Genomic DNA, 11981 nt, shown 5'->3' with positions numbered 1-11981 from the left:
CGTGGTGTCACCGGATGGCTGTATTAACCGTCTAAGGTTTATGATTGTGTCCAAATATAGAGTCTACTGCATGTACATTCATGTATTATATATGTATAGTTTATAGTATAGTATTTAGTGTGTCCTTGGTTAATAGTAATGCTACAGTGGATCAGTTTGGTCAGACGGACGACCTTATCTAATTTACCAAAATCGCTTCTGTATTGTTCCTGGGTTCATCCACTCACCAGTCACTTTATTAGACACACCATTTTAGTACCATTGTCTGCCAAAATATGATTGCAGGAATTTAAACTGCTAAAAATGACTTGTTGGATTATAATCTTTATATGTCATTTTTATGAATGAAAAACTCTGATTGTCATTAATATTATTTTTATAAGAGATCAGACTAAAAGGAGAGAAGAAATTGCAATAAATGATGCCAGAAGGCAGAGATGTAAAACAGAGTATGTACAAAAAAGCAAAAGATACTTGCAAAACAGGTCATTTCCTTATTTTATATAAAACCCCTTCATAAATTCAGTTCACTACATTTTTAAATAATATAAGTAAAGGTTTTAGACATTAAAAAACACATAGGAACATTGGAAATCACTTTTGGCTATTTTCAGAACTATCTTAATTCTTGAAGGAATAGATTCAACATTCAAAAGAGAATTTGGTCCATATTAACATGATAGCGTCACACAATTCCTCCAAACGACTGCACTCATGATGCGAATCTCCTGTTCTACCATATCCCAAAGGAGCCCTAATGGATTGAGAACTGCTGACTGTGGAGGTCATTTGTGTACAGTGAACTCATTGTCATGTCCAAGAAACCAGTTTGGGATGATCTGAGCTTTATGACGTGGCACGTTATTCTGCTGCAAGCAGCCATCAGATGATACACTGCGATCAAAAAGGGATGGACATGATCAGCAGCAATACTAAGTTAGGCTGTGGCATTTAAATAATGCTGAGTTTGTACTAAGGGCCCCAAAGTGTGCCAGGAATTGTAGCCCAGCTTCCTGTTCTCCCCTGACAGGAGTGATGCCTGTTGTGGTCTTTTCTACAGCCCAATTGCTTCTAGGTTCACTGTGTAAAGTATTCAGATGTGCTCTTCTGTATCGCATGCATGTAACGAGCAGTTGATTGAGCTAGTGTCTGGCCATTCATCTCTGCCTCCTGGCATCAACAAGGGATTTTCACACAGAGAACTGCTGCTCACTAAATAATTTATCTTTTTATGATCATCCTCTATAAACCTTAGAGATGGCTGTGTGGGAAAATTCCTAGCCGATCAGCAGCTTCTGAAATACTCAGACAAGGCTGTCTGGCATTAACAACCATGTTAAACTTAAAGTCACTTAAATCACCTTTCAGCAATAAAGGTTAATGCCAGGTCCTTGTTTTTGGGTGATGCAACAGTGGATCAGCTGGGTCAGACAGTACACCTGATCCAGTTAAACACTTGTGTAATGATTCTGAGTCAAATCAACAAGCCAATATAGTTGAGATAACTTAGCTTTTTATTACTATTTTGCAGTGATGTTGCTTTGACAAGACTCAAGAGTAACATGGCCTCATCTGTGCATATAAACAGTTAAAATTACTGAATATCCCTGCAGTATTACTGTACACTTACTTTGTGTCTGTTATTATGTGTCTGCTCAACAACTTTATTGTCTCGAAACGCTTATGATATCACCATACTAGGTTTGACGGGTTTCACGTAAAAGCAGTAATTTTAAAAGACTCACCTCAGAGAGCATAAAAAACAATATGATAGAAAGCATTGAGAGTGTACAAAAATACAGAACAGTGTAGCTTTAATGTTTCCGGGGCAAACACAGTAAATCTCAGTCCTCTGTAAGACGTTTTGTGTGCGAATGCCTCCTGGAACCACAGGAAGGACTTAAAAAACAAAGAATCTGAGCTGATTTAAAGTGCATAATCTGATCTAAGGCCCGGTAGTTTGTGATCAGTGTACAGTTGGGTGGGCTCATTCGATAGCAAGGAAAGAGAAACAACGAGAACACAAGCAGCTACCCTCGAATTATCCCTTTGGCAAACAGCGGGTTACTAGGCTTCTGAAAGGATTATATAGACGTCCAACCTTTAGTAGCAATGTGTTTTACATATGACATTATCTGGGGGGGTGGAGGAATCGAGGTGGCAGTCTTGGCTTTCACCAGCACACTTTCAAATTATGCTGAGAGTGATGAGTTGATGGCGCAGATTAGAGGGGCAAATGTCAGCAGAATGTCAGGCCTTAATTGCTTGTGTACTGTTTGACAGTGTTTACTCTCACAGGCCAGGTGCACCATATGGAGATCGAAGGATTGGAATTAATCACACAAAATCCTCAGGGAAAGAACAACTCAGAGCAGTGAGGAAGCATTAACTAGGGCGAGGCAATCTTCACTACACGGGATATTGTGAAGACACAACGCTAGCCTTTTATTAAATATCATTATTATGCCACAGAAGTGATATTGCGTATATAATAGGTATACCAGGTATTTGTTATGTTGGTTGCAGCCACTTTAGTATTAAATTATTTATTCTCTCTGCCACTGAACTGATGGATCTACCTAAAGAATACACAAAATAAAAACTGGTTGTAGTGAAGCAGTTAAAAGACTCACTATATGTGGCCACATTGGTTGTACTACATAAGGTAAAATATTCTATAAACAAACTGAAATGGTTTTATATAAATCAAAAGAAATAATACAAATCTTTTTTATTCATTTATCAAGCTATAAAACAAATACAAAGATAAAAAAAACTGTTGCTATTAGCAACCTGGCATTAAGAACCTAGGTAGAAAAATCTATAACAACAATATTGTAATTAAAAACAATTATGAAAAAAAAAAGGGATCTCACTTTCTTTAAATATACCACGACCTTAAATTCACTACATGTAAGCACAGCAGGACTGGGGCTTTAGCAATGGTCAGTCATCAAAGTCTGGGATGTCATCATAAGAGTACCCCGGGTAGCCCTTTGATGCATAGTAAGCTATCCGTAGGTGGTAAAATCCAGGCAGGAAGACAAGGATCCCGATGATGAGGACAGGCACGGTCCGGTCTGTGTGCTAAAAGAAAGAAAACATTTATTCTCTTAACACGATGACATTGTATGACCTGTAAAAGGATGTAACAAGAAAAAGTGTGACCTAGAAAATTACTTACAGTGACGCCAAAGTAGCCAGCCAAGAGAAGAGCACCGATGATGATCAACAGCGAGCCGATTAGGAAAAGGATCGTAGCTAGTGCGATGGCTTTATATGGGACCTTGGGTGGGCTCTTCTTGAACTGTAGAGGGGAAATATTTCATTTCAAAAACATTTCTGTGAAACACAAGGTTTCTTGGAAGTGTCCGTTTTTCCTCTTCTGTGCCAAAATCGTCAGACTAGAGAGATGTTTTCCATCGAATCAGCTTTAAATAAATTGCCCTATTCTCATAAAAACATGGATGTACAGTACTGTGCAAACATCTCAAGCTAACCCTAATTTTTCTTTTAGTATTTTGCTAGGAAAATGGCAAATAGGTGCGGCAATTTATTGACAGATTCAAAAACACATGGAAATACAGTACATCCCACACTGCTTCAATAATGTTTATTTTCCTTCTCTGAGGAGGCCAATCCATGACTGACAGTGTTCTATTGTGTGTTTTTTTTATCCAGGTATGCTTTGACTGCACTGGCAGTGTGTTTGGGATCTCTGCCCGACTGAAAAACGAAGCTGTTGCCAACGATTTCCAGAAGGTAGGGCTGTACCATATCATATTGTCCGCGATAATACGTCTATAATTTTTTACATGATATAAAAATGTCAAAATGCAATATCACTAGTGTAGCAAAAGCATGCATTTACATTACAGTAAATTTTCTTGCAATATTGTGCTGGTAATTTTGTCATCTACCCCTACTAGAGGGCATCGCACGGTGGATCAAAATCTGATCATACTTTTCTGTGTTCATGATTTAATTGTGACAAGATTCCCAACACCATTGGCTGAAATGCAGGCCCTAAAATACTATTTAGTGTCTGTCAAACGGTGTTATCTTTGGCATTTTCACAGATTCAATTAAAGAAACAGAATAAAATTAGGTGCTTTTGTGACAGCCTGCTCATAACAAAGTACCCAAATACACGATTTAAAATATGCTAAGTTGCCTGTTATGTGTAGACACAACACTGAGTTAGATGCCGTTTTTAATGCTTCCTTTATTCACAGCTGAAAGTAGCTGAAAAAACAAAAAGACATTTCTCACAAAATGTTCCGGTACAAGGACGACCTTAAATGAGTAAAAAAGCAGCCAGTTTCCAAAGAACATTTTTGAAAGACCTTCAGAAAGCCTGGAGAACTACTGTTTGATTCAACTCAACTTTCTGAGAGTGAAATTCTTATATAGTGTAAAATCAAAGCAACAGACGCCTCAAGGGTCTTTATATTTTAAGGTAAAGACCCTAGAATAATACAGAGAATACCCCAACAATTACACGACCCCCTATGAGCAAGCACTTGGCAACAATGGGAAGGAAAATCTCCCTATTAACGGGAAGAAAACGTTGAAAGAATCAGGGTCAGGGAGGGGCAGCCATCTCCTGTGACTGGTTGGGATTGAGGGGAGGAAGCCAGGACAAAAGATACAATAAACTGTGGAAGAGATCCGGAGATTAATAATAATTCATGATTGAATAGAGTGGTGTATAAACACACATTGAGTGAAAAGAGGGGGTCGTAACACAGGTGAGAGAACAAGAAATACTTCCAAACTAGGAGCTCGTTCAATAGAAGAGGGGCCTGAAACTGCAAGGCTCTGCCTCCCATTCTACTTTTAAATACCCTAGGAAGCAAATAAGCCAGCAGTCTTTTTGTTTCAGTCTATGTATTGTTTAGGACCACTTAAAAAATGCCAAGTCTGACTCCTTGAAAGCAGGGTGGCTCAAGACATTTGCACAGTCCTTTAAAAGTGTTGGTTATGCAGTACTTCTTGTGAACATTCACCAAACTTTGATGAGAACATCAAGAGGTCATAGGAATTAATATCACAGGTACCCCCCCCCCCCCCCCCAAACAACCCCAATGACGTCAACAGGGCTACCTTAGCTCGGAAATGACAGCGGCCATCTATTGCTGCAGTACCCCTTTATATTCATACTGTAGTGGTCGAAACCAGTGCACCAACTTTAGTCTATTATCTAAAAATACTAGCAATGGTAACGTATCCTAGCGTTACACCTTCTGTTTTACCTGTAAATCAATGTAGCCGTCGTCGTCAGTGGCTAACCTGGAATACCTAACTTTGCTGTTAGGGATCCCGTTGGACACAACATTACGAGCTGGCATCTTCAGCGGTTTGCTTTCAGATGAAGCAGAAAAGGCCTAACTACACAAAGGTTTACTACTCGACAGACATCACTCTTAAACCGCAACTCCCAAAATAAAACAATACTGCACTTGTCTTATTCTAGGGCCGCTCCGATGACGTTTTATAAAGAGCTTACAGCGTGGAAGCCTCTGTTTGGGAATATGGAGTCGGACCTTCCGTGTTTTCAGTACGTATACACTCTGCGCCTGCGCAATCTGAAGCGTCATTATTAACTTCCAGAAACTTCGATTTAACGCGTAATTTTAATTTAAACGTTGCATGTGCTGTGCGAGATGAAAAATAACGTTAAGCTAAATCACAAAAAAGAAAAGTTTTCAGATGTGCTTTAGCGCAATTAACTGTTTTACAATAAAAAGGAAGATTTGCACCACGCCGTGTCTGCCACCAGAGGGCGGTGTTGAGTCTTATTAAAATGACCGGGTCACTGCGAGTCACAGGCATGACCCTGCGGTGTCGAGATTCATCTCTTTGTGCGGATGTTCATTTCCTGGGATGTTCTGTTCTGTCTATGTAATCACACTGTGCTCACAGAAGATAACGTTTCTGGCGAGACTGCAGATTTTGATACCATTTCACGTAACAGAAGAAGCTAAGACTAACCCACTCCCTCTGAAGTCCGTTTTAATCACTGAAATACAATCTCCTGTATTTATTTTCATAAATCTGCATTAAAACAGGAAATAAATTGACAGTTACATGATGTCTAAAAACAATTAACCAGATCAACAGCTTCTTTTCAAAAAGGACACGTTAACGAGTCTCTTAATCCTGAAGTGATAATTGTCACATTTTTGTCTGCTTCAGATGTGGATGAACTCCAGGTGTTTGTATACAAAGCCACCTCTGCCAGTTTATTGCCACCTCCCTGGTTACGCACATCAATAATCCAGTCTGTGAGTGACTGACCATGTAATAAGCAAAAACCCTCAATCCATCTGAAATGACTAATTAAAGCTTCTGTGGTTGTGTATTGTATTTTTCTTTTAATTTGTGTTTTTCATACTAGCTCCTCGTATGAGACGGAAGTGCCATGCAGATTTAGGCGGAACTGAGATGCTACCTGACTCATCGAAGGTCTTGCTAGAGTCATGGGCTCTACAGTCAGTTATTAAATGTCTGCAGGATGACAAATAAATAAATAAATAAAGCTCTTTTATCACGAGCAGTAAATCAAATGCATATTCTTATCGCTTGCAGCATCAGTAATACTCTTTAAAGTAAGCCTACACTTTGGCAGAGGATGAGTTTCTGGTGATCATTAGTATGCTGAGTGACCTTGACTGTCTCATCGCTGTAGTTTAAAGCCATAATGTTGATCTCTGGGGGTGACTGAAGCCCTAAAATCATTTGGATTTTTTCCTTTTCTTTCCATTGCGCATAACACAAATTCTTCTACATCACAGAGCACAGTGCTTTCTCTTGTCTTAAGTTTGTCGTTGATATTTACAGATTTCTCAGAGTTTCAGCGAGAAATGATCTTTTCAAATCCACCCAGCCTGCATTTCATCTTCGTTTTAGAGGGGTTTAGCAAAATGTATTCTGTCCTCTGGAAACCACTTTAAAATTGCATTACTATTCCAAATTGCAGTGAGCGAATGCAGAGTCATATAAGCGGCCTTTGGAAATAACAGATTGTGCAGACGTTCTTTACTATACCTGTTACTGAGGGCAAACTTTGCCCTTTGCTTCATCACTCATTCCAGTTTCCTAACTCATACCTCACTGGGCTCTGTGATTGCATGTTGACTCCGCTCATCAGCTGACGCCACGGCTGCGTCACTGGATTGTCTTCCTTTGTGTGCCAAATAACGCCGCTCTTATCTGTTCGGTCCCCTTACTTGGAGGTTCAATAGCTACAATCAAGGTCACTGCACAAGCCGCTTAGCCTCCCCCTCAGTGTGAATTTAGAAACACGGCATTCAATTTATCTGCTCTGCAGCCTTGAGAAAATCTACAAGACCAGATAAATTTGCAGTTATTTTACATTCATAAATTCAAAATAAATGGGCTCCAAATGGTACCACTGATGGAATGTGTGTGTATGTGTAAGTAACCCTGCTGCCCCTAACATTTGTGTTCAGACATTACTTCATCTATTGTCTTTTTTTTCCATCCCATGGGGGTTTAGAATTTTAATAGGATCTTCTTGTAAACTATTGGTGCAAAGTGTTTGAGACCATAAATAACAATACTGGTCTAATGACACGTGGTGTTGTAATTAATTAATCAGATAACTGGGTAAGCTGTCACCAGTCAAAGACGGGAAGAGAGTGCGTTGTCATGTTAGATAATCCCTGCCGCTACACCATGATGCCTGCACAGAAGCACATCAGAACAGCTGAGCACACTGAGCCCCCAAGGTGTGTGTGTGTGTGTGTGCACGTGTGTGTGTGTGTGTGTGAAAACGGCCACAGCCAACCCTCTTATAACCCCCCGAGTACGACTCTGAACAGTGAGAGAACAGCATTTAGGCCATAATTAGAGTCCTGTTCATAGTGGAGTTCTGTCTGCTGAGATAATTAGGTCTGTCTTCATTACAGCAATTGCAGATAGAACCACGAATGGAGCCCAATAAAAGCCTCGACCATTATACCACTTGAACATCATGCAATCTGCCTGTGGCTTTGCCTTATTACTTTTAAACCCACCGGGTTTCGGAAATGATCAAATGCGCCATGTAGGTGGTGCACAGGTGCTGCTGAGCAACAAGCTTTTCAAAATTTAAAATAAGTTCTGCGACATGTAATATAATTTCCATGTTTTTGATCTGTGGGTTTGTTCTTTTGTGTGAGTGTGTGTGTGTGTGTGTGTGTGTGTGTGTGTGTGTGTGTGTGTGTGCCTGCTCAAATATTGAACATTGGATGAAAAGAAATATGCATCACATTAAAGTACGGCTTAACGGATGATACTGTCTGGGCCGTTTTTGGTCCAGGCTGAAATATTTGAGCAAATAGGAGCTGGATTACCATAAAAACATTCGTTGCCCTCCCCACCCCCATCTCTTTAATCCAGCTGTTTTTGCCCTGATTCTCCTTTTTTCCCTCCACCAGGTTGCAGTTTTCCCTTATCCGGAGGAATCTCTCGAGAAGAGGAACGCCTCTTGTGAGCCCTTGACTTTTCCTTCAGTGCCACCACGATGTTACTGAAAAGCCATAAACTGTAAAAACTTTAGTAACTCCTGAACTTTTTAAGAGTTTGCCCAATGATGTGGTTAACTTCTAAGACGTGTCACAACAACAAAGCAAGTCATGAAGGTGGTGACTATGTTAAATTTTGAACTTAACATTGCAGTGCCTGTAGCGGCTTGCTTCTGCTAGACAGCTTCAGCATTTCAATCAAAGTATAGTGAACAGCAGGCATGGCTTTAAACCTGTCTTTTTTAATGCTCCTTGTGTGGATTGAGTAAAAGCCTTCTTTAAACAGACACCCCGAAGTCATTTAAAATTCCTGCAGCCACACTTCATCGTCCCAATTAGAATAACACTAAAAAATCACTTTTTAATGACTTTCTTTTGTGCGTCACCGAGGAAAGATACTGCCTTATTCTGTCGGCTGTGAATGCATTACTGTATCGGTTTCATGGAACTGATTGGGCACAATTAAATACAAAAGGATCTGTCAGCTTTGAGTGAATCACAGAATTGTCACTTGGCGCTGAACACTAGGAGCTCATGTAAAATTTATGCCAAGCGGTAATGAAGTGATGGATGCTTCCTTGCTCACATCATCGCAGGTGCTGTATGTCACACAGGATGGTTGCAGGAGAACGCAGTGATGACTCTTGTATTTCTGACCACAGCCACTGATGTTTTTTTTCCTCCTTTTTTGCTCTTCAATCTGCACTTTAGGTGTGAGCCTGGGGTTAGTTGTGTGCGTGGGAGGACAGCATACTGCAGCACACTTGGGATAAGGAGCTTCATCAGCCTGATGACAGACTCTATCACCTTTATTTCAAATTGCCATCTCCCCCTTTTTCCCCCCTTCAGCTTACAACAAAAAAAAAGAACAGTTGCCTCGAGAACATGACACACGACACGCAAAGTAGCAGCTTCGATCTTCAAATTTGCCTGCTTTGCATGCCAAGCATTTCACATTAGTCACAGAGTAATGTCAGCGGTGTGCATTTAACAGCTTCGATGATTGAAATCCTGGAGCTGGTTTTGTCAAAGTCATAAGCACAGGAGAGAAAATCTCTTGATATGCAATTAAGGCGAATGTCACTGTAAATGCCAACATTGGTATGAATGCTAGAGTCAGGTTTGTTGCCTCCATGACAGGAAATGTGTCTTCCAGTGCAGAGATATTGATTTCAGTTTCTTTCAAACTCAGCAGCCCACCTCACTGCATGGGTGGCGCAGACAGGTAATTACTTTTCCAGCAGATAGCACGATAGGGCCTAACAGGATGCAAATACACACAAATCAACAGCACGGGTGTCTCGCAGGCTTGTTTTTAATGCATAACATAATTACAAAGCTATTGTTGCGTTAAATGCTTATTACAAAGTGGTTTGTCAGCGCCAGACAGTCATGCATACGCAGTAATGACACATAATCCGCCTAAATGTTGTGATTTTTGCTAAAATTGCAGTGAAAATTGTTTTTCAATTTTAAAGAAAATCCATCTGTGACCTTTGCTTTTTAATTTATTGTGCAAGCAAAATAGATATGCCTATTTATGTCACGCCGTACCTTTCGCTGATTTGAATGCACTCTTGGGGAGTTCAGAGGTCTGGTTGTGATTTTTGCTTTTGGCAAGATGAAGTAGACATGCTCGCCGGATATACCGGCAGGTAAAAAAAAAAAAGGAAAAAGAAAAGATGAGGCATTGTGAGCTGAAAGTCTCATCTTTGATTGAACACACAAGCTGACTTTAACTGCTCAAATGTTTACTTCGGCTTAAAATCTCTCACTTAAAACAGGCAGCAGCCTCGGGTAAAGCCTTCATATCTGAAACCAGTTTGAAAAACAACAAATACTCCAACTGGCTAAACCTGGATTTGTCCACAGTGGGAAGAAAAGAATCAATCCCCCACCCCAACAAAAAAATCAATGTACCGTGTTTATCCATGTGTAGCTAAATGTGTGTATGTGTGTGCTTGTTTCTGTCTCATCTCTTCATCAAAGCTTAATTGAAAAAAGGGAAAAATGCACAGCCACTGAATAATCACAATCCCTGATGAAATGGCAATGCTTTATAAATTACAATCATCTCTCGCTGCTCAGACATTAACAAATGAGTATCGACTGAGTGTGCAACAGATGGACCGAGGGTCTTATAGACTATACTGTATGCCGCAAATGTCAGCTATAGGTGCGTTTGTTGCTCATCACGCTTTCATAATGCAGTGTGTTATGTTTAAACGCGCAGGAGGATTAGTCCTGTTAGTGGTAATGGTGTTAATATTTGAAGCCACAGCTTGGAGCAATTACAGTCTAATTATTTTTTAGGGGGTATCTGTAAAATTAGTGTGTAGTTAATGAGCAGGAAAGAAGAAGAAAAAAGAAAGCTGGAGCAGGGTGGGTAATAGCAGATATTTTGAAATAACTCACAGTGTAAATAAAGTACTTACTTAGTAACTACAGGCTACTGTGTTATTGCTGCAGATCTACTGTTACTGGATGTTAGGGTGTGATTCCTGCACCAAAGTTTTTAAATATAGAAGGCAGCTGCTTTCATTTTGCTGATGGGGAAAAAAGTGTTATCAGGCAAAGCCCGTGAAGAATTGTGTACCTTGTTTACCACCCATAAAATGTAATTTATATTTTAAATCATGCTCTGCAAGAGACTGGTGACCTGTCCAGGGTGTACCCTTGTGCCCTACGATAGCCCGAGGTTCCCCGCAACCCTAAACTGGATAAGCAGAAGAGAATGGATGGATGAGTCATAAGAGAATGTATGTTTGGTTATATCAAATTACAAATAAATATAAAAGGAAGTTGGACTTAAAAAGAGAGTGTCATTCCAGATGTGATAATAACAAATGTGAGTTCAAGAACGAGCTTCTACAAGGATACAAGTGTGTTTAAAATGTGTGTAAAAAAGCCTCATTTATGATGGTGCAAGTCTTGGAGATGTGGAGATGTGTAAAAGAAGACGCCTTTTCATTAACAACACGACTGTTTCTGGTCAGAAACATGAACATGTGTATTTTAGGCTATAGAGTTATTTCTTGGCTGTAATCAAAAGTGTTACACAGATATTTAAATAAAACTAGACATCACCTTTACTTTTATCTCTGGGATCAAAAACACTTTAAACATCTGCAACACACGAGCATTCCTTCACTGAGGGGGGGGGGGGGGGGGGGGGGTGAAGTAAAAGTTTGGTACGGAAAGTGCACTTACATAACCTTACAAAAAATAGTAAATAGTAAAAGTCTTTGAGCATTTCCACACACACTGTATTCTCGTACAGTTTAACAGCTGGAAAGGTGGGTGACACCGGTTAATGAAAGATTTCTGAATGACAGAGACCGGTTGTGATGACGCACTAAGAGTGATGCTGAGCCGGAGTGAGGTGATGTGAGGATGGATGGCTGGGTGGTGGTAAGGAGGGGCTGGGGCTGGGAGGGTTGGGTTGAGGGG

The 11981-nt window shown here is 40.1% G+C and overlaps 1 protein-coding gene across 1 annotated transcript; it reads right to left on the bottom strand.

The window, feature by feature from the left end:
- Nucleotides 1-2421: 2421 nt before the first annotated feature.
- On the bottom strand, nucleotides 2422-5577 carry tmem230b (transmembrane protein 230b). Its single transcript, XM_085181537.1, has 3 exons — nucleotides 5256-5577; nucleotides 3185-3307; nucleotides 2422-3087 (listed from the first exon to the last, which is right to left on the bottom strand). The coding sequence occupies exons 1-3, from the start codon at nucleotides 5349-5351 to the stop codon at nucleotides 2947-2949; spliced, it is 360 nt and encodes a 119-aa protein (XP_085037663.1). The 5' UTR covers nucleotides 5352-5577; the 3' UTR covers nucleotides 2422-2946.
- Between the last annotated feature and the right edge of the window lie 6404 nt (nucleotides 5578-11981).

The sequence above is a fragment of the Neolamprologus multifasciatus genome, chromosome 12, assembly GCF_963576455.1.
Source record: "Neolamprologus multifasciatus chromosome 12, fNeoMul1.2, whole genome shotgun sequence".
Taxonomy (NCBI): domain Eukaryota; kingdom Metazoa; phylum Chordata; class Actinopteri; order Cichliformes; family Cichlidae; genus Neolamprologus; species Neolamprologus multifasciatus.
The sequence above is the reverse complement of the archived record's forward strand: the minus strand, read 5'-3'. Positions and strand labels throughout refer to the sequence as shown.